Source organism: Benincasa hispida, chromosome 12 (assembly GCF_027475165.1).
Source record: "Benincasa hispida cultivar pf3 chromosome 12, pf3_genome.v1.1, whole genome shotgun sequence".
Lineage (NCBI taxonomy): Eukaryota > Viridiplantae > Streptophyta > Magnoliopsida > Cucurbitales > Cucurbitaceae > Benincasa > Benincasa hispida.
The window spans coordinates 4509282-4532085 of NC_143489.1; the positions used below are offsets into that span (position 1 = coordinate 4509282).

At 34.6% G+C, this 22804-nt stretch overlaps 2 protein-coding genes across 2 annotated transcripts; both read left to right on the top strand.

Moving 5' to 3' along the window:
* Nucleotides 1-15777: 15777 nt before the first annotated feature.
* Nucleotides 15778-19120, top strand: LOC120068434 (putative polygalacturonase). The gene is made up of 5 exons (XM_039020201.2): nucleotides 15778-16407; nucleotides 17616-17736; nucleotides 17845-18019; nucleotides 18116-18186; nucleotides 18348-19120. Exons 1-5 carry the CDS (start codon nucleotides 16078-16080, stop codon nucleotides 18986-18988), a joined length of 1338 nt encoding a protein of 445 aa, XP_038876129.1. The 5' UTR covers nucleotides 15778-16077; the 3' UTR covers nucleotides 18989-19120.
* Nucleotides 19121-19849: 729 nt separating this feature from the next.
* On the top strand, nucleotides 19850-22600 carry LOC120067845 (alpha/beta-Hydrolases superfamily protein). Its single transcript, XM_039019446.2, has 6 exons — nucleotides 19850-20193; nucleotides 20629-20690; nucleotides 20815-20947; nucleotides 21296-21368; nucleotides 21783-21848; nucleotides 22268-22600. Exons 1-6 carry the CDS (start codon nucleotides 20033-20035, stop codon nucleotides 22481-22483), a joined length of 711 nt encoding a protein of 236 aa, XP_038875374.1. The 5' UTR covers nucleotides 19850-20032; the 3' UTR covers nucleotides 22484-22600.
* The last annotated feature ends 204 nt before the right edge of the window (nucleotides 22601-22804 follow it).

Genomic DNA, 22804 nt, shown 5'->3' on the forward strand with positions numbered 1-22804 from the left:
TCTCCCGAGATATGCGTTCATGTTTCATTCCACCAACCTTGCATTCATCCCTTTATCATGGTTATCATCATGTAGCCATAATCTCCTTGCGATGACCGCATTCGCTCGATGGCTGCAACTTCTCAACGATGACCGCATTCGTTTGACGACCGCAACCTCTATGCAATGGACGCATGCGGTTGATGGTCGCAACATCCATGCGTCGAATGTATGCGTTCACCTTTGCGATGGAGAAATTCTTCGCATGCGGTTGTCTTTGCGATAGCTCGGCTTCCGCATATGCGCTCACTTCCTGCATTAGCTACAAAGATAGACAATTGAACGCATAATAACGTATAATAGTGGGTTAGCTGAGATTCTTGATGCTGATTGACACAAACTCATTTTCTCATAAATTTCTAACATATTCGCCGTATATTTCACTTAAAAATCCTCATATTTCTAAATAAAAGGCCTAAGATGACGTGCATTTTTGCCCATCATCAGTATCTCCCATGGAGGGTAATGTTCGCATACAGGACCATGCAAAATATGTGATTACTTAATAGCCAAATCTTGGACAAGAGAGGTTAGTTACGAAACTTGACTTTTAAGTTCATTTAATTTTCTTACCTTTTGTTCTTCCTTAAGTTGAGCTGCTTGTCTCAAAAGAAGTGAATTAAAGATATTCATATCTGCCATATTAAAAATTTAGCTAACAAAAAGATTAATAGCTTATCATCCCCAGCAATGGTGCCATTTGGTTCGACTTCGAATCGATGTCGTTAATTCGACTCCAAACCGAAACAAAAATATTTATAAACCACCGAAACCTACATCTTATACTAACAAGTAGCATAAGTGGCAAGTACGGGATCGATCCACAAGGAAGCTAATGTCTAATCTTTTCTTAAGCTAAATTTGTCTATAAAAACGATAAAAACGGAGGGTTTTGGGATTTGATAAGATGAGAAACATGTTTGAAATTGAAAGATAGAGGATAAATATAAACAAATATTGGCCAATCTAGTTTCCAGAACAAGTTAGACAGTCAATGCAATTTCTATCATTGATTCCCATAAATTAATTATACAATTGAATTATACACACAACTACTCACTTGACTTGACTATGCTAGCCTCTACAATGGCGGACAACTAGCAAAAATCTAATCAAGAAAGTGTCCTAAGCATTGATTAAAGTTGAAAAGACCTAACCCTAATCGACCTATATGCTTCTAATCATATTGGGTTCAATAGTGGCCATATAGAATTAAAAGCAAATGCATTATATCTAAGGATTCAATTGTGTCGATTAATTGTCAAGATAGCCATATTCAATTAATCGAAATTATCTTTGAATCTAGCAATTAATGTATTCAAGGAATTGCCATCAAATACACAATTAACTATTGCCACTTAGTAGATCTTAGCTAGACATTCTTATGCAAGAATACATTTAAATCAACATATTCATGTAAGATTGTAGCAAAACTAAGAGTCTTAGCATTACATGCTTATGAGATAAAGATCCATAAACATGCTTTTAGAAGTTTAAATTGATTCAAAGAAGCATAAATTTATATTGCAATTAGTCAAAGAAGAGCAGAAATCTCAAGAAATATGAAAAGAATTCTTGAACTAGAAATAATATTGAAGGTTTATCTCATAAATCCATAGACAAATCCATGAAGAAGATCCAATCATTTGCTTACAATCAAAAAATAAAATGAAAAATCTAACCTAATTGACACAAAATTATAGAGGAGATGAAGAAACTTGGAGAGAAACACCAGACTCCATATAAAATTTTGCTTCCCTTTCTAAAAATATGAAAGAAATCCTTTTATACTTACAGTGGTAGCGTCGTGACTCTGAGGATGGCATTGCAATGCTATTACGCAAAAAAGCCAAGAAGTGTTGGGTGAACGGTGCCATGACGCTCGGTTGCGCTAGGCGCACGAAAATTCCTGTCAAAGTCTATAGCATTGCGACGCTGCTATGTTTGGTTGAATTATGCATGCTTCTGTCTTTCAGCGTTGCTCGACACTGGTTGGAGGGTCGCGACTCTAGTTTTAGTGGCATTTTGGTAAACATTTTGACTTTATTCAATTATGTTGATTTCTTGGTCTTTTTTTAATCTTTTTTAGTCCAATTTCTTACAGTGATTCCAAAATTCTCCCAGGACTGTTTTACCTATAAAATTGACATTTAAAGTAAACAAATAACATAAAATTAAAGGATTTAACATTAAGAACATAGCTCTTTTCAAGACCTATCAATGGTGAAGTTCCAATGCAGAAGTGAGGATCGTTCTCAATTTTTTTTTTTACAGAACATAATTATGTAAATTACATAAACTTTACAACATGCAATTGAAAGGAAAAAGTAATTAGGGTTTCAAGAAAACATACTCTTGAAGAACAATTTCTTCTTCTTCACAAAATTCCCTTTCCAAAATATTCACGATCAATCACGAACCGAGCACTGCCAATGAGGACACAACCATAATAATTTGCTCTGTATTCTCTATAGAGGAAGAGAATCACATGAGGTGTGGGCTCTATGTTTTGGGAAAGGGAGGAAAGATTTAGAGAGGGGAAATTTTCTTGTGTGAATGTTGGTAAATACAGAGAGATCAATTTTCTAAAATTTTTTATGTAAAGAAGATGATAGGTCTACTAGAAAAAAAAAACCACCCACACAACCCACGTAATATTAAGAGAAAAGAGGAAGAGAGAGTTACAACTTCTTCCTATATTAATTTCAAAAAATTAATGTAACAATATAAAAATAATTTAATAAATTATTATTATTATTATTATTATTATTATTATTATTATTATTATTATTATTATTAATGTTATATCAAATATAACACATAACTTATAGTTTTAACTCTCTCAATCATTTGTGATATTTAATATAAATCACATTTATACTGAAGTTAATTATATGAATCTCATCCATTTAATTAATATTAATCATATTTAAATATTTATTCCCTCTTAAATAAGCTTTATATTATAATGTATCAAATACATCATATTAATTATATCATATATAATTAAGTTAAATTAATTATATCACATTTAATTAAATCCCTCAATTAATTTGAACAATTCAAATAAATCCAAAATTGATTCTCAATAATCCCTGTTGAGCTATAGAGGACCTTATGGATCTATAGATTGAAGCTTCAATGGTACTTGAATAATTAATTAAACTCCTTTAATTAAATTATTCAACATCCGTTAACTGCCGGTCACTCCATTAAAGACCGATGACTGCACTCTTCACACTACATATATATTTCTGTGTCCATTGGATATAACCAATCAACAGTGTGATCCTTCACAAATTGCGCGTAAGTATAGCTGGGCCAAAATTACTGTTTTACCCCATAGTTACATCTAACTCCTTAAGTACCTTCGGTCATTCTAATGAATAATAAGTCATAGTTCAACTATGACCAAACCTCTCTCTGGGCCAAGAGAAGATATAAAGCCACATAGTTCAAACCCCAGAATCAGCCCTTAAGTGAACGATTTATCTACTTATCCAGATGTTAGGGAATGAGTGAATTTCATTTTGTGTAGCTATATTTCCAACTCCCCAATTAGACGAATCTCTAAAGTGGTAGGTTTATTGAGTCGCGATCTGGCCACTTTCACTCATACAAATAAAAGAACTGCCTTCATAGGCAATAGTTCATAACTCACTCATGATTCAGGTCATGTCACCTATGGTCATCCTAGTGAAATGCAAGTCTCTATTATGAATAGTGTTATATAATGAGACTAGTCATTCGTGGTTCAGTCTTATACAAACTTCTTTATATAGAACCCCCCTCCTCCCACATGTCTCTACATGAATGATTAAGATCAAGATCATTTGTAGTTCTTTACAACAATTGTAACATCTATAAAACGGGTCGTATTCGTAGTGTACCAGGATAAGGTACCCAACCTTATCCATCCACTACATATCATTTAGGCTATCAGTTAAACATGATCCACCTGTATCTCTCTACATACATGTTTAAGCTACAGAAGATAACCTTGGATGTTACTTTATTGGTTTTGTGGGTTAATGCGGGTTAATGCTACCAAATGATAAATAAAACATCTCATATTTTATTAAATAAATAAATGTTTGCACATTACAATTATAAACCATAGAATCCATGAAATTTAGGGCATCAACCTTAACAGATGAACCTTGTGTATACAATAAAATTATCAACAATTCAATAGCTTTCTTAATATTGTATGTGGATGATATACTACTCATTAGGAATGATATAGGTTTATTGACTGATGTTAAAAAATGGTTGGTTGTTCAATTCCGAATGAAAGATTTAGGTGAAGCATGGTATGTTCTAGATCATTCGGGATCATAAGAACAAAACGTTAGCCTTGTCTCAAACGTTGTATATCGACAAAATGCTTGCCAGGTATTCGATGCAGAATTCCAATAAGGGTTTATTACCTTTCAAGCATGGAATAATCTTGTCTAAGGAATAGTGTCCTAAGACACTTTCTCGATGAGATGAGTTTGATTCCCTATGCATCTGTAGTAGGTAGCCTTATGTATGTTATGTTGTGTACTAGACTAGAAATTTGCTATACATTAGGAGTAGTCAGTAGATATCAATCCAATCCAGGATTTGATCGTTGGATTGTGGTTAAGATCATTCTCAAGTATCTTAGGAGAATAAGAGACTACATGTTTGTGTATGGTGCTAAGGATTTGATCCTTATAGGATACATTGAATCTGATTTTCAAACTAATAAGGATTCTAGGAAATCCACATAACGATTAGTGTTCACTTTTAATGAAGGATTTGTAGTATAGTGTAGCATCAAGCAAGGATGTATTGTTGATTCTACCATAAAGGTATAATATGTAGCTGCTTGTGAAGCTGCTAAAGAAGTTGTTTGGCTTAGGAAGTTTTTGACAGATTTGGAAGTGATTCCAAACATGTCACTAGAATCACCTTTGATAATAGTGGTGTTGTAGCAAACTCCAAGGAGCCTTGAAACCATAAAAGAGGAAAGCATATCAAGCGAAAATATCATCTCATTTAAAAAATAATGCAATGAGTAGATGTGATCATCACAAAGATCGTTTTGGAACACAATGTTATTGATCTGTTTACGAAGGCTCTCACAGTTAAAGTTTTTTAAGGTTACTGATAGCTCATAAAAAGAGCTAATTTTATATCCTTATTGTAGCTTTGCTTAATGCCTTTTAATTCATTAAATGTCTATTTTGTAGATATTCAAGACAAACATGCATATTGTAGCTTTTCAAACCAACTGTGGTTGATTTTAAGCTAATGTAAGTGAATTTGGACACCAGAGCTTCAAGGATTCAAAATGACAAAAATACCCTAGAGCTAGCATAATTACCCTCCACTAAGCTGAAAGCCAGAAAGCAACTAACAACCTTGATTTACGCTCCAACCTTATGCTAAAGACCCAGGAGAACCTATCATCAGAGCATTGCAACGCTACACTAAGCATAGCTACGCTACGAACTTTGATGAAGAACATACGTGTGCATCACCACTTGAATAGCGTACACCAGAGTAACAATGCCATGATTTACGCTACGATTTCTAAAAGCCAGCGTAGTTACATTGAGCTTTGCAAAGTTACACTCCTCCCTGTTTGTATAAATTGTTTTCTTCAAATTTAGGGTTGAGGGAATGCAAAAAATTGATGGAGGCCGAGGAGTGACTCTAATTTCTTCTTCTTCCTTTATCTTTTTAGCATCCTTGGGTTGTATTTTACTTTTTTTTTTTGGGTTGTAATTCATGGATTGGACTTCTTTCTTGGTTTCTCAATACATCAATGAGGTAATTTCCTATCTAATTTTTGGAGCAAGAGTTTCTATGTTTAATTTCTTAAGAATTCTTTGATTAGATTGAATGAATTTCAATATTATGCTTTCCTTGAATCTTGTTCTTATTTAGATATTCATTTATGTATTAGATCGATGCCCCTATCATGAATATATATCTTCGCTAGTTAATTTTAAGCTTGCACATTTTCGTAGCGTTTGTCTATGCTTAAAATTACCACAGTAGCAAAAGATTGAATGTGAATGCTAGGACTTATAGGTTGGACTTGAATCTTAGAATGCTTGTTTAATCTAGATTCAAAGATAAATTTGATTAACGATTAGATACCCAATCAATTAAACAACACAATTGAATCCTAAAATGTAACGGACATGTTTTATTTCTATATGAACGCTATAGTTGTCGGCCTTTGTAGAGATTAGTTAATTAAAGTTTGGCTTTGAAACTTTAGTTAATAACTAGGACAGTTCATTGATTCGGTTTTAATTAGTTGTCGGCCTTTGTAGAGATTAGTTAATTAAAGTTTGGCTTTGAAACTTTAGTTAATAACTAGGACAGTTCATTGATTCGGTTTTAATTAGTTGTCGGCCTTTGTAGAGATTAGTTAAAAATCATATCAATTCAGTCATTGTGCATGCATAAAATTGAATGTATGTCGAGTTAAAGGAATTCAATAATTGAAATTGCGTAGAATTTCTCTCTTGCTCTAGAAATTAGATAAGCCCCAATCCTAGATTACATTTACCCGTTGCATTTTATTTCATGCACATTTATCATTCTATCCATAACCCCCTCCCCCCCCAATTTATCGCTTTAATTAGAAAATTAGCTTAACGAAAAACTCAATGCCTCCATCCGGATCGACTCGGATTTGCCACTATTATTACGCCACAGTAGTAAAAAGAGTATTGTTCGGTATTATAAATTTCTTTTGATTTTTGTAATTAGGTTCAACGACGTCTATTCTCTGCATCGATCAGTCACCTGGAGAGTCTATGCATATGGGATATGTGCCATCTTGTTTGGGGCAAGTGAGAGTATTATGGGGTATATAGTATGCCCTAGTTTCTTGTATTGTGTACGAAATTTTATATGTTGCATTTGTATTGTACACCCCACTTGCTTTAGAACAAGTGGGATATTGTTGGGATCAGTGCCTTAAATCTTGTGGGATCAATGCAATTTGTAAAAACGAATTATTTATTTAATAAAATAAGAAGCATTGTTCCACCTTTAGAAAACTACTGCTCTAGCATCATTGGAGCCTCACTAAAGTCGAGCATTGTGCAGTGGTTCGCCAAACATCGCGAATCATGTAGGAGATTTGATGTGGGTCTTCCCCGAAAGCTTTTTCTTCGTCGGAAAAGCATCAGAAGTCATGGGTTCTGCCAGAAGCTACTACTTATGACATTGCCGGAAGTCGTGGGCATTCGAGCTCCAAGAACTTGACCAGGATTTCTCCCTTTTCTCCTTGTTCTCTCTTTAATCTATTTCTTCTAAAAAAAATGTCCCATTCACTTTCTATCCCCAATCTCTTTTCCTTTCTCATTCATTGTGTCCATATTTATAGTAATTGTTAGGTCCGAAATTAGCTTAAAAATAAGTAGACATTTGAGAAAATGGGAGTAAAGTGGGGAATGAGGGTAGAAGATGAAGAACGTAGAAGAAGGAAGTTGAAGAATTGGAAAAAAATATTTTATTTTTTCTTAATTATTTTAATTTTTTAATGTTCCCTTTTACAATATGTATTTAAGAAAAAACTAAAGAAATCATTTTTTTAGACCTTTCTTAAAAAAAATCATTACACTTTCAATTTTCATTAAATTTTAAAGTTTGATTAATAGTTAAAAGTTATCAAAAACTAAGAATAAAATTAAACATAATTTCAAAATTCAACCCGAAGCAAATACCGTGTCTACATATATTTCAAATTATATTGTCGATCTGTTTGAGCATTGTTATCCACCAAGATATGAGTTCAAATCTAGAAAATGCATGTTTTTATTTTAGTTTGGTTCTACCCAACCTTGGGCATGTGCCTTAAACTTAATTCAATATGAGTATGAAAGGCTTAAAAATGAGCATTGCAAACCTCTCTCCGACAATCAAATAATATTTATAAATTATCGAACTTATGCTACTGAGTAGCACAAACGGCAAGTCTGGGATCGAAACACAAAAAGCCTATAATTAAATCTCTCTAAGCTAAATTGGTCGATGGAAAGTAGTAAAAAAACGAAGGGTTTTGGGATTTGGTTTGATAGGAAAACAAAATGCGGGAATGTAAATTGCAAAATTTAAATTGAAAGATAATAAAAGAGCAGGAAAAGTAAAAAGAAACGCCTAGCTCAGGACTTAGGATCCACCTAATGTTCGATTGATCCTAGGATTACTAGGTTACTAATCAATTGTGTTCTTAAATAATATGCAATGCCACAAAAATAATCACTCTAGTCAATTTAGAAATTCATGCATTGATGGGCGATAAAGAGAAAGAAGATAGGATGGGCGATCAATCCAATCATAAATTTAAGCATAGATGTTAATATCAAGTACCACAAAAAATCAAAGAGAAATACAAATTAAGAACAAAAATCCTCACAATGGATTCATGGATTTCACCTAGACCTAAGCTAGCTACTCACCTTAGCTACGAGATTGGTTCAAGATAAGCTTACACCCAAGAAGGAAGAATTACAGAGGGAAGGAGAACAAGAGAAGAGAATTTCAGGCTGGGAGCTGAAAGCCTAAGAGAATAATGACCTAAAATCGGAAAACATCATTTATACAAAGAGTAGAGCATAGCTACGCTGAGGGGAGCATTGCAACACTCTTATCGAAGTATGGCCCTCAAGTGTAGCTATGTTGATGTCACGATGCCCACTTTTTCATGCACGTGCATGCTTGTTGTGTGTGCATTAACTTTCGGACCATTGCAACATTCTAGGGCAACGTTGCAATGTTCGTGGAGGCAATGTTGCAATGTTCGTGGATCATTACCTACTGCCTTCAAGCGTAAGGCAAAGCGTAAGGTGTAGGGTTGCGATGCTCCCAAGGGCATTCTGGTCATTTTTCATCTTTTCTTCACGGTTGATGCTATGGAGCTTCGTTTTGGTTCATTTTCGTCCCGTTTCGACTCAGATGATTCGTATACCTTTTATAGCTTAATATCTACAAAATAGCATAATAAACATGTAAAAATCATGAACGAGCCTGAATTAAGTTAGGAAAAATAGCACTATTATGGTGTTATCAAACACCCCTAACTTAATTCTTGCTCGTCCTGAGCAAGGTAGAAACACACAATCATGCACAAAAATATGTTTGCTTAATTGCACGGCTCATTACTCTTGTTTTAACAACCTAATAGGATTATGCATGCAATCGACAATATCATCCAAAAATAAACAATCGAATGAGGCAATTTTAAGAAAGTTTCTTCAAATCACTTCATGTATAAGTGAGTTCAAGGCTCTCCTAGCTAAGCCTAAGCAAGACCCAAAATAGATTTATAAGGCCCTCAATTTGTTTTCCTCTAATCTTGCTCAAAAGGTTAAAAATTAAACTTCCTAGACTTCAAGTGGAAATAACATGCAAAAAGGGAAAACCATCCTCCTTTTATTTTCTAAGCAAATAGAGAGGAGACCTTTTCTAAATAACTACTTTCATTCTGGCTTCCCCACACAAGTTATGTGAAAGACATCCAACTACAGGTCAAGTTCCTTTAAAGGTGCCTAAGCTACTCATTTTTCGGGAATACTTTAGCTTAGAGAGAAACTATGGATGTCATAGCCGCTCTAGGTTAATCATACTTCTAAGAAAGCGGAGTAAACCTCTCTTTACTAACCCAGAGTAAACCTCTCTTTATTAACTCTCTCTTTTATATATATTACTTTTATTTTTATTGCTTCTTTTTTCTCTTACTTTTCTTCTTTTATTTTTTCCTTTTTTTTGGACAAGTGGGAAAATTGGTTGATTTGATCCTTGTGCACGTATTACTAAATTGAACTTGGGAGAGTCTAATTCTATTCCTAAGGCCTTTTAAGGTGACAACAAAAATAAAGGCCCCATAAAGAAAATCTAAGCATGTAAGACATAGGATAGGTAAACAAAGAACTCAAATTTGCATGAAAAACAAAAGATTTTTTTTATATATAAAAAAAGCTAAAAAATCATGCTTATTTTCTTCCTACGTCATCTCAAATATGCGAGATCCTAAATGAGTGTATCATCAACGATCATAATAATGGGCACAAGCAATCAAGCCAACATGCATTCAAGTCACACAAGTCCGAGCTCAGATGCTCAAGGACTACCAGATACGCATAAACACAAAGCAAGCGATACCCAAACCACCCCCAACTTTCAGAATATACATTATTCTTAATTTATCAAATCGTAGAAACAAAGACAAAGAGAGAGGGAAAAAGAAGACCTTCCCTGAAAACTGAAGCACACGAGACAATGGTGGTGCTTATTCTCCACAACTTTTCCTTTTCCTCAAGCTCTTGAGAAAGAGAGAACAAAAACTAATTACACTATAAAATTAAAAACAACTAAACTAGAAAACAAGAAAATTAAAACTTCTGGCTACCTCCAGGTATTGCAACATGTTTAACATCGTTATGCTCGATGGGGTTCGCCTGTCAGGGCACATAGAAATTCGCATGCTTCTCTAGTCCTTTCTTGCTTGAATTGATAAAACCTTCAAAGTCCAGCCAGTGCTCTTACATTTGAAAGGCACCAGACAAATTTACTTGGATTTTTAATTTTTTAAAAGGAAAAGAAAATAAAACAAAAGACTCAAGGACTGACTCGGCTGAAAATAAAGACGCGAACTCGTGAGGATGAGAAAAGCAATATTAAAATATAAAAGAGATACTAGAGGGAAGAACTGAATGAAGCTTTGCAACCTCTAACTCTATCATTTGGAGCTCTTCGAGATAAAGCTTGAGCACAGACTTAACTTCACACACTTGATCTTGACATGACAGAAGGTATTCATCCTCATCATCACTAGAAAAAGGGTAGAACTCCTCAATAAACTAAGCCTTAGTAGTATAAACGTAGGGTAGCTCTGGTTGGCTCTCCAATGTCAGCATGAAATCTACAAGCTAAGGGATTGGGTCGTTATCAACTTGCAAGGGGGCTTGAGTCTCCAGGTGAGACTCAATAGACTTCTGCTTACACTTAGAAGAACAATTAACAAGTTTATACAAAATTCAACGTCACACCTTGACTTAAAGTCTGAAGAATCAATTGTTTAACATGGCAATCAATATCGGTTACCTTGCTGCTGCTCAATTTGGTAGTCTCAGAGGATAGTTACAACAAGGACTCGTCTCGCCTCCCAACGAATTTAGCAATTTAAGTAACTAGGTCACTCAGACTCTGAATATCAGTTCTACCTTCAAATCCGAAATAGAGGTTGTTCTGTTGGAAGCTCGAAAACTCCTATCGCTTATGGGAGATTTCCTGCGAAAACTCATAGGAGTTGTTAGAAAGTTCCATAACGAGTTCTTCTAAAGATTTACCTAAGTGGGCAGAAGAAGCATGTATCGACATCGAGATTAGGCTAATCAACTCCCAAGGGGAATAGACATCACGTGTAGGGTCGTGCAATAGCTGAGGACATACTTCAGATCAATGACCCTGAAGTGAACACACTTGGCATGTCTCTATGCTCTACAATCGCCTAACATAAAAATCTCGAACAAGAGAGATAAGCTCAGATAATTGACTCCTTAGTTCACGAATTTCTCTTACCTTTTCTTTGTCTTGTTGAGTTGTTTGCATTGCAAGAAGCACATTATAGATGCATCAGTTGTCATCTGTCATGATAAAACAAGTAGACACAAATATATATATAGTATATGCATGAAGATATATATATATATATATATATATATATATTTCATGCATAAGGATACTAGATTACCTAGTATAAAAGATTTTAAAATCATCACAAACCTCTTTTTTTTTTCTTTTCTATTGAAATTTTTGAATTATTATATGATGATTTTTAAACTTTTCATATATATAGAAATAAAAACTGATAGACTAGAAATGACATCTCTTATCTCAATGACACTATAGGGATATTAAATGAATGGAAGTGGCATATGGATGGGCTTAGCCCGTCGCTTTTTATGGATTACCTTCGGGAAGTTTTTCCATTGTGAAAGTCTTGGCTTGGTCTTTTTCTATTGATTGTGCATAGCTCTTTCATGCTTCTTTATAGCATACTACAGATGCTGCAGGATCAACTTTGAATGAAGACAGATTGCCTTGCCGTTGCGCACCCTTTGCATCAAATCGTCGAATGTGCTTTGTCTGTTCAAGCCCTAACGTAGCTATCTAGTGGCACTGTCACAACCCCTTCTTGTATCTCTTGCTAAGCTAAAGGAAGACTTTCTATTTCACACGTTACGCTTTCGACTAGAGAACAGAGAGCTTTCAAGATATATATATATATATATATATATATATATATATATATGGAATTTTTAAAGTTTACAAGAAAAATTTAAGAAAGAAAAATCAATTGGCTCCCCGGCAACGATGCCAATTTGAAAGGCCGAAAAAAGGGCATCACAAGTCTCTCTCTGACATCCAATTATATTTATAAATTACCGAACCAACTACTTATACTACTAAGTAACACAAATGGCAAGTTCGGTGTTGAATCACAGGGAGCCTACAATAAAATCTCTCTAAGCTAAATTGGTCGATGGAAAGCAGTAAAAAGGGGAATTTTTGTGATTTGGTTTGATATAAAAATAAAATATGGAAATGTAAATTAAGGAATCTAAATTGCAAGAAAATAAAGAGTGGGAAAAGTAAAAGAAACGCCTAGTTCAGGATTTAAGATCCTCTCGATGTTGGATTGGTCATAGGATTACTAAGAATTATTTCTCTTGATTTAATGTGCTTAGTCAACTTGCCAAGATAGTCAATGCAAGTGCCTTAATTACTAATTAATCACTTAGTTAAAATAGATGCTCGATTAATTGGGAACGATAACGTCCATAGAAATTTTACATCTATTTTATCTACGTCTCAATTAGCCTATAGCAATTTAGTGGGTTCTCACTAAGACAATTAATAAAATGGATAGCCTAGGTTACTAATCGATTGTGTTCTTAAATAATATGCAATGCCACAAAAATAATTTCTTTAATCAATTTAGAAATTCATACAAGCAAGCCTTAGAATTTTTTCCCCAAGAAGATTAATAGAGCATTCTTAATCTCTAGCAAACAAAGAAGATATGACAAGCGATCAATTCAATCATAAATATAAGCATAGAAGTTAATATAAATTTAAGAACCATAGAAAATCAAAACAATATACAGATTAAGAATAAAAATCCCCACAATAGATCCATGGGTTTCACCTAAACCTAAACGAGCTACTCATCTTGGCCACGAGATTGGTCCAAGATAAACTTTACAATCATCAAATACACCCAAGAATGAAGAATTACAAAGGGAAAGAGAAAGAAAATAATTTTAGGATGGGGGCTAAAAGCTTGAGAGAATAATGACCTAAAATTAGCAAAAATCATTTATACAAAGAGCAAAGCGTAGCTATGCTGATGGGAGCTTTGCAACGTTCTTATCAAAGCATAGCCCTCAAGTGTAGCTAGACTAATATTACCATGCCCACTTTGAGAAGCGCCCTTGTTTACTCCATGTCTGTTAAATTTCGAAGCATTACAACGCTATGTGGATCATCAATTACTGCCTTCTGAAGGATCCTATTGAAGGGAACCTTGAACAGAAGCAGGATCGTCCTAATTTCCATTTATCATAGAATGAATTTTTTTTATAGAAAAAAAAATATGCATTTACATAAATTACAAAATGTTTTAAAAAAATAGGGTTTTAGAAACCCTTACCTTTGAAGACAAATCTTCAAAAATTCCTCAAACTAGAAACGGGCACTACCACGATGGTGACCTTGGTATTTTTAGGTAGAGAACCTAGGAGTGGTAAGCTTTGGCTATTTTGGAATGAGGGAAGGGATTGAAAGAAGAGAGGAGGATGGGGAATTGTGATTGATCTCTGAGAAGAACTCACACTCAGAACGTTTCTGTCTCTATCAATGAAGAAGGAGACTCTCTCCTATCAAAAGCCAAAATATCATCAATCACCCACTTACGTGGGTGGAGAGAAAAAAGATCTCCTTAATTCAATTAAATTAATTTATTAAAAAATATTTAATATATATAAAAATATGATAACTAACTTATTATATAATATATATATTAAACTACATATTATATCAAATATAACGTATAACCTATAGTTTTAATATTGTATCGTATACAATATAACCTATAGTTTCTTTTCTCTGATATTGCATTTAATATAAATCACATTTATATTAAATTTAACAATTATGAATCCAATTCATATAATTATTATTTGAATCTTATTCAAATATCTATTTCCTCTCACAGATGCTATAATGTATCAAATACATTATAATAATTATATCATATATAATTAAAATAACTTAATTATATCATATATAATTAAAACCCTCAATTAATTTGAACAATTCAAATTAATCCAAAAACTTATTCTCATTTAATCCTATTGAGCTACCAAGTGGACCTCATGGACTTGTAGCTTGAAGCTCCAATGATACATTAATAATTAATCAAACTCTTCAATTAAATTATTCACCATCCGTTAACTATCGGGGCACTCCACTAAAGACCGAAGCTGCACTCTTTGCACTACAGATATATTTCTATGTCCATTGGATTTAACCAATCAACAGTACGATGACCATTCACAAATTGCTCGTAAGTACAACTAGGCCAAAATTATCATTTTGTCTCTGTAGTTCTAACTCCTTATGTACCATTAATCCCTCTAATGAACAATTGATTATAGTTCAACTATGACTAAACCCCTCTTGAGCCAGGAGAGGGTGTGGCATCACATTGTTCAAGCCCCGGAATCAGCCTTTAAGAGAGCAATTTATCTACTTACCCCGACCTCTAGGAAGGAGTGAATTCCTACTTGTGTAGTTGTGTCCCCAGCTCCCCAATCAGACGAATCCCCAAAATGGTAGGCTTATTGAGTCGACAATCTAGCCATTCTCACCTATACAAATCAAAGGATCGCCTTCATAGGCAGGAGTTCACGACTCACTTAGGATTCAGGTCATGTTATCTATGGTCATCCTGGTGAAATGTAAGTCTCTATTATAAACGACGTTATATAATGAGACTAAATATTTCGTGGTCTGATCTTATACATACTCCTTTATAATATCCCCACTCACATGTCTATACATGAATGACTAGGATCAAATCATTAGTAGCACTTTACAACAATTGTAACACCTACAAAGTAGGTCATACTCGTAGTGTCACTATGATAAAATACCTAGTCTTATTCATCTACTATAGACCATTTAGGTTATCACTTAAATATGATCCATCCGTATTTCCCTACATACATGTTTAAGCTACAAGTTAACCTTGGATGTTAGTTAGTTAATGTAACTAAAATATGGAATAAAATATCATATATGTTATTAAATAAACAATGAGTTTGTACAAAACATTTACAAACTATAGGACCCTACGGGATTTAGAACATTAATCCCAACACCTTTAAGTGTAACGAAGAACATAAAGACGTTAATAGGAAGTAATGGTATTTAAAAAAAAAAATCGAAGAAAAAAAGACCAACACAGTCCAACTCAAATTATAGGAATTTAAAATGTAACTACCATGTAAGATATAAAACCAATCTTTTTCTTTTTATCTATTAAAATTCTAAACTTAAAATTTATGTCTCATAAAATCTAAACGAATTTGAATAAACTAAAAGTTAATTAAATTATTGATTTCGAAGTTAGAATCGATTCTCCCATTTATTTATATATAAAATGCAATATAAAAAAATTGGGCATTAATAAATTTTTTTCCTCCCATATGCGAAGTGGGGCCACGACGCTAAATGCCTCTCTTTTTCTTACAAACAAACTTATCACAGTTTACAGTTCATACTTCTTCTTCAAAGCTCTGATTCTTCTCTTTCTCCCTCACCATTTCCATTAATTAACAATCCTCAAATCCTCCTCCTTGGATTTTAATCCTTGTTTTCACTCTCAGATCTACCACCCACCCACCCCCCACCGCCCCCCCCCAAAAAAAAAGGGTCTCTCCACTCCTTTCTCCTTGTTTTCTTTCCCATTTCATTACAATGGTGCCCTTTTTCCTCTTCATTTTCTTCTACTTCACGACCCTTTTCCCCTCTCCACTCGCCGTCGCCGACCTCACTACTTGCTCCGGCATAGTTCCCATGAAGTACCGGAACGACAAGATTTCCATTACCGACTTTGGAGGAATCGGCGATGGCCGAACATTGAACACCAGAGCCTTTCGAGCTGCGATTTATCGGATTCAGCATTTGAGAAGAAGAGGGGGTACTTTACTTTACATTCCTCCAGGGGTTTACTTGACGGAGAGCTTCAATCTAACTAGCCATATGACTCTGTATCTTGCTAAAGGCGCTGTTATCAGAGCTGTTCAGGTATCTAACTTCTCTCTGAACTAAATTTCATTGTTCTTTCCCTAGTTTATGATTTGTATGGTTGTTCTTGTTTAGGGTTTGTTTTTTTGATTGGTAATTCTGATATTGAGGTTGTTTTTGTTGGAGAATTATTAGTGGTTTTCAAATTAGGGGATTGGGATTTATGAGAATGAAAGTGGGTCCTGAATGGAAATTGCAAGAAGTGGTGGGTTGGGTGGGTCTTTGATTAAGCTGTGGCATGTGCATCCACTCTAAATTAATACCCATTATGTATGATTGGACCCTTGACAGGCTGTTCTTTGTCTGCCTCTGATGCTAACTTTTAATTAGATTGTGATCCTATTTTAGTTGATTGGTCAATTCATAGTTCAGATTGCTAATTTGTGATTGTTATTCTGCTGATCTGGACATCAATTTCAAGTAAACAAAATTGGTTGTCAGTTAGTTCAAATCTCTAGTGTGTAAACTATGTCAAAACATTGGTGAGTTCTACTTAACTTACAATGATAATGACAACATTGTTAACTAGTGATAGTAATTACTTGTCTTAAATCTATTAGGATACCACCTAACATGAAAACTATAAAATCACAATTATTGATACATCAATAGAAGTTACAATATACCATATCCTTTCGAGAGAACTACTCTCTCCAAGTTTCACAATGGAAGCTTTCACAAAAAATGATCTCCTAAGATCCCGAACTCCGTTTATTTCTAATCATGTCACTCCTATCTAATTACCCATATGCCCTTACTAGTACCCTCACAAGATCATGTCTATTTCAGCCAGCGGAAACGGAAATAGGGTCTAATATATGCCGTTTGATTCTTTCCTTAATCTTTTTGAAATTAGACATTAAGAAATTTATGCCAGAATTTCAAATTAGAAACTGTGCATGTGTTGTTAGTGTCTAAAAGTTGACTCATCTATGGTTACTAGCCTCCAACAAACATTCTTATCTGGTGGGTTTTTGTGTATGCCAATGGATGGTCAGTTTAGTGGGTGCAAGATCATGGGTCTAAAATATTTCATCATTCCTACTATTGTCTCTACTATCTTTCCTATTAAGTGATTTGCTGCAGATCACGAGACTTGTTCAACCTCTGTAATTCTTCTCTTTTGCTAAATAGCTAAAGTTTCTTTTATTTTACCTTGCATTATTTAAATTTCTTAGTAAGCTTGTTGTTTTTGCTTGATTTTCCAGGATTCTTCAAATTGGCCTGTAATAGCTCCATTGCCATCTTATGGAAGAGGGAGGGAGCGCCCTGGAGGAAGATATGTAAGCTTTATCCATGGAGATGGTGTTCATGATGTAGTGATCACTGGTATAAATCTATTAAATTATTTTATATATGAAAGAAATAATTTCCTTACTTGTGTTGTTCTTGGAAAAGTTTTGGATATTTATAGCCCGAGTAAAATTGTTGTCATAGGTGAGAATGGGACTATTGATGGCCAAGGTGATGCCTGGTGGAATATGTGGAGGACTGGAACTTTGAAGTTCACTAGGCCTAATCTTGTTGAGTTTATCAATTCTTATAATATCATCATTTCCAATGTAATGTTCCTGAATTCCCCGTTTTGGAACATTCATCCTGTTTACTGCACGTAAGAACTAAAGTTTATCTTCAATCTTGTTACAGCTTCATATTTCTCCCACCGCAGTTGTATAGTTCTATCTTACATTTTTATCTTCTATTGCAGAAACGTTGTTGTCAGATATGTCACGATATTGGCTCCTCGTGATTCCCCCAACACCGATGGAGTCGATCCAGGTGCACTTTTGGATCCTTTGATGCTCCATTGTTCTGATTACAAGAACTAAACAAACTTGTTAAAACAAATGCTAATTAAACCGTGTTCAAAATTCTCATCATATTAGCTTTGTATATCCTTGAAAGTAACAAAACTTGCAAACTGATGTCCATGTCCACAGATTCAAGCAATAACGTTTGCATAGAAGATTCCTACATTTCAACTGGAGATGATCTTGTAGCTGTGAAGAGTGGGTGGGATGAATATGGCATCGCTTATGGTCGCAGTAGTTACGACATTACTATCCGAAGAGTTTCAGGGTCTAGTCCCTTTGCTGGAGTTGCAGTAGGAAGTGAAACTTCCGGTGGAGTGGAAAATGTATTGGCAGAACACCTGAACTTTTACGACATGGGAGTTGGTATCAACATCAAGACAAACATCGGAAGGGGAGGATTCATAAGGAACATAACAGTGTCCAATGTCTACATGGAGAGTTCAAGAAAGGGTCTAAAGATTGCTGGTGATACTGGAGATCATCCCGACGACAAGTATGACCCGAATGCTCTTCCGATTGTCAAAGACATCACAATTAAAAATGTTTGGGGCGAGAACGTACAGCAAGCAGGTTCTATATATGGCTTGAGGAACTCTCCATTTACTGGTATATGTCTTTCGAACATCAACCTTCGTGGTGCGAGAAGGCCGAGATCAGTACCGTGGACTTGCTCGTATGTAAGTGGTGCAGCCCTTTTGGTTAGTCCATGGCCGTGCTCGGAGCTCACCAGCACACAGCAAGATGGTTTGTGCTCTGATAACTTCTAAATACATGTACTTTGTATATTTTGTTCTTTAAACTTGTGAAATTTTCACTCTCAGTTTGTAGCATCTATATTTCATTTGCCTGGCAAGTGTTTATGGTGTTCAATATCATAATGGAAGTATTGAATTTATTAATTATGAAACTTTTAAAATTTATTGAAAGTTAACTAAATTTGGACTCGGAAAGTGAGACTAAACTAGAATGAGATTTAAAATATAGGGGCTAAAGATGGTATTTTAATCCAAGAAAATTCAAAACTTTTTTCTAAAATGTTGTGCACTGTGGAATAAATCGGTTTTTGTTTTTGTTCTTCTTTTCGTCGTCAAATAACAATCATAAGAAAAAGAAAAAAAACCATAATGTCAAAATTGATTTTTTTGAAAATTGAATTGACCACTCTATTCAAATCATTAGAAGAATTGACTATTTTTGACTTTATAAGAAGATACTCAACAGTAGTTGGTATGTATTTTTTTCCCTTTAGGTTGAAAGTTCTTTCATATTTTACTTATACTAAATAAAACGAGAAAAAAATCTTAGTAAATGAATAACCTTCCAAATTAAACTAACAAGTTTGACCATTTCGTCGATTACTTTTTCTAATTCAAACTTGCAACTTTCCTATCAATTTGAATATAATTTAATTAATTAAAAATATATACGTTTAATTAAGAAATTAGAGATTCAAATCAACTTCATATTGAACTCACAGAGAGAGAGAAAAACAACTTGCATCCCATGATTAAATAGAAACCTAATCCAAAGGCATAACTGAAAATTTTAATAATTTAACAGAAAATCAACTATTAGCCGAAATTTTGTGAAGTAAATAGGTGTTTCCTTGTGGGCTGGGCTTCCAGATTGAAAGCCCAATATATTTTGGGCCTGAGTGGGCCGGATGACATAGGAGAGTGGAAGCTTACGCACGAGGATGAACAATTCTACTCGTCAATGTCATCGTTCTCAGTTTGGCGCCAAAGTTAGCTCTGTTCTGTGGGGTTTATTATTAGGGTTTCGTTGATTTTGGTAGGGATTAGGTTTCATCAATGGCTTCCTCACCTCCTTCTAAACGCCGTCGTAAAAGCCTCACTGTTGATGGTACCTTTGAGACCTTACTTGCAACTTCTTCCTCCGTTAATCGATTGTCCCCTGTCGTCGTTTTCGCTCACGGTGCTGGTGCCTCTTCTTCTTCTGAATGGATGATCAGGTCTTTCTTCTCCTTTTATCTCTTCTCTTTAATTTACTTCATGAACTATCACAAAGTGACAAGGGTGATACGAATTTAGCGTTCAATTTTCATAGTAGTTAACATTAATGGGGATAGTTGTTCGTTGAGCTTTGCTGCTGTAGTTTACTGGCTTTTGCTTTGCTCTCTATGGCTTATCTTTCAGAATTCATTTGTTTTTATCGTGAAGTCCCATAAGGGTTGAATTCTTCTTCAGTTGTGGATGGATATTGGGAAATCTTGCCTGGGATTTCTAGCTGAGTGGAATTCTTTTTCTGTATTTTTTACCGTGTTTTCTAAGCCGTTTCTTGTCTCTTCTTTAAGATTCAAATTGTTGCATGGTTGGCTTTTATCCTGTATAACACTTTTGACCAATTAGTTGACTTATGAAGACTAAAATTTCTTGATTGCATCCAGATGGAAGGATATGTTAGGCAAGGCATTGCATGCTGTTGAAGTTGTCACCTTTGACTATCCATGTGAGTGCTCAACATTTAACAATACATTGATATAGGATTGTATACCGTTTGCTATATTACTAGGTATTGGAACATAATGAATTTCAAAATTGGTTATTCAAAATTATGAGTTTTGACTTGACAGATATTTCTGGTGGAAGGAAATCTCCTCCCAAGGCAGAAAAATTGGTTCCATATCATGTAGAAATTGTCAAAAGGACGATTGCAAAGTATCCTGGGCACCCTTTGATTTTGGCGGGTAAATCAATGGGTTCGAGGTAATAATTTTTTGTTTGCTTGCAATCATCAGTTTGCTAATTTTGTGGAGTTCTCTTTAGCATCTTCTTAAGTATGAAAATTTGAAATATGTCCAAAATTGTATTGTTTTGGTCGCCATACATGGAATAAACTTCTCAAGTGTTTTTCTTTTTACGAGAATTTTGATTTCTTCAGATACCCTATTGAAATGAATGAAAATATCCCTGGTGACTTTTGGGACTAATTCATTTTTTACTTCAAATTTTTTCAATAATATATAACTTTGCAACATTCAACTTCATTCATATATAATAGGTGTGAGATTTTCTGTCATGTATGTGGTTTTTACTTATTTTATTTATTCGCAGAGTAAGTTGCATGGTAGCTTGTGAGGAAGGCATTCATGCTTCTGCAATTATTTGCTTGGGGTATCCCTTGAAGGTTTGAGATTATTTTTGCATATCAGATTGAAAAAGCCTTTCAGGCTTTAGGGTAAATAAACTGATTTTGAGTTGTGGTTTTTGTTGCATCTTGTAAATGGTTATCTATAAGTATGTATACTAACAGTTATGGTCATAACAATCCTGGGACAGCCTTAACTTTTCAATAAGGAATTTTAAATGGGTAAATAAACTTGTCCTTCTAGTTCAGATGTGCAATAAGTTATTGACAGAGGACTAATATATGTTGGATGTGGACTCATTCTGAAATTAAAGTGTTTGGGGATAATAGCTGTCAGTCTTAATGGGTTTGGAAGATCTTTACGGTTAGAAATGGCAATGAAGGTGACATTTTACGCTGTACGAATGAATCTTCAAGCTTGTGCCTACTAATCATGTAAAGTTGCATATTTAGGGCTTGAAAGGGGATGTGCGAGACCAGATGCTGTTGCAAGTTACCGTTCCTATCATGTTTGTACAGGTACCTCATCTCTACACAACTTACATCAACAACTGAACAATGTATGCTGTAATATTCTCTTCCGGAAGATATGAAGCATAACTCGCATCTTCTATTGCAAAGTAATACTATAGCCTGGATTTACCTTGGTTCGACGAGGGATCATTAACTATTGTCACCCAAGCTATTTAACTGTTCTCATGCTTTGTTCTGAATGGCAAATATTTTTGTGGCTCGCCTTTGTCGTTTGGACCATGGGTTGCGTTTGAATGTTTACTATCCTACACCCAATATTTGAGCACTTTGCATAGTGAACACTGGTATAGATGGTCGATGATAGAACTTAAATGAAACATAAACAATCATAGACACTTGAGAAATTTGATTGATGTTCAATGATAGCATTGTGCAGTATTTAATCTCATCATTGTGCCATTCAGGGTAGCAGGGATGCTCTATGTCCTTTAGAGAAGTTGGAGGATATTCGGAAGAGGATGAAATCAATCAGTGGATTACATGTTATTGATGGTGGTGACCATTCTTTCCAGATTTCAAAGAAATACCTTCAAGGCAAAGGTTCGAGTAAAGACGAAGCCGAAAATCTTGCTGCTCAGGCCCTTGCCACTTTTGTTTCTGGGTTTCTTGGATGGCTTTAACCAAAGCTTCATTTTCCTTGTACAAATGTGTCTTTTTAGAGGTTGATTTTGTAACATAGACGGTTGTAATGTCAACTTATAAATTTGCATCTTAAATTATATATGCTAGTTTTAATACCTCCCCTTTCTCTTTTTAGTTAGTTTTGGTCAATAGGGAACTCATTTTCCTTTACTGTTTTGTTTAATTTCATCAATGAAATTTCAATCACTTTTATTCTGGGTAAAAGTAATGTTACGTTGACAAAGTACATTTGAGGTTGACAAGCATGGAATGAATCGCGAGAGGTACAAGCATGGAATGAATCGCGAGAGGTTATTTCA

Coding starts and splice junctions, on each gene's coding strand:
- LOC120068434 (XM_039020201.2), top strand. CDS start 16,078: ATGGTGCCCTTTTTCCTCTTCATTTTCTTCTACTTCACGACCCTTTTC. Junction 18,020..18,115: donor ATTCATCCTGTTTACTGCAC/GTAAGAACTAAA, acceptor CTTCTATTGCAG/AAACGTTGTTGTCAGATATG. Junction 18,187..18,347: donor CACCGATGGAGTCGATCCAG/GTGCACTTTTGG, acceptor CCATGTCCACAG/ATTCAAGCAATAACGTTTGC.
- LOC120067845 (XM_039019446.2), top strand. CDS start 20,033: ATGGCTTCCTCACCTCCTTCTAAACGCCGTCGTAAAAGCCTCACTGTT. Junction 20,948..21,295: donor GGTAAATCAATGGGTTCGAG/GTAATAATTTTT, acceptor ATTTATTCGCAG/AGTAAGTTGCATGGTAGCTT. Junction 21,849..22,267: donor TTCCTATCATGTTTGTACAG/GTACCTCATCTC, acceptor TGTGCCATTCAG/GGTAGCAGGGATGCTCTATG.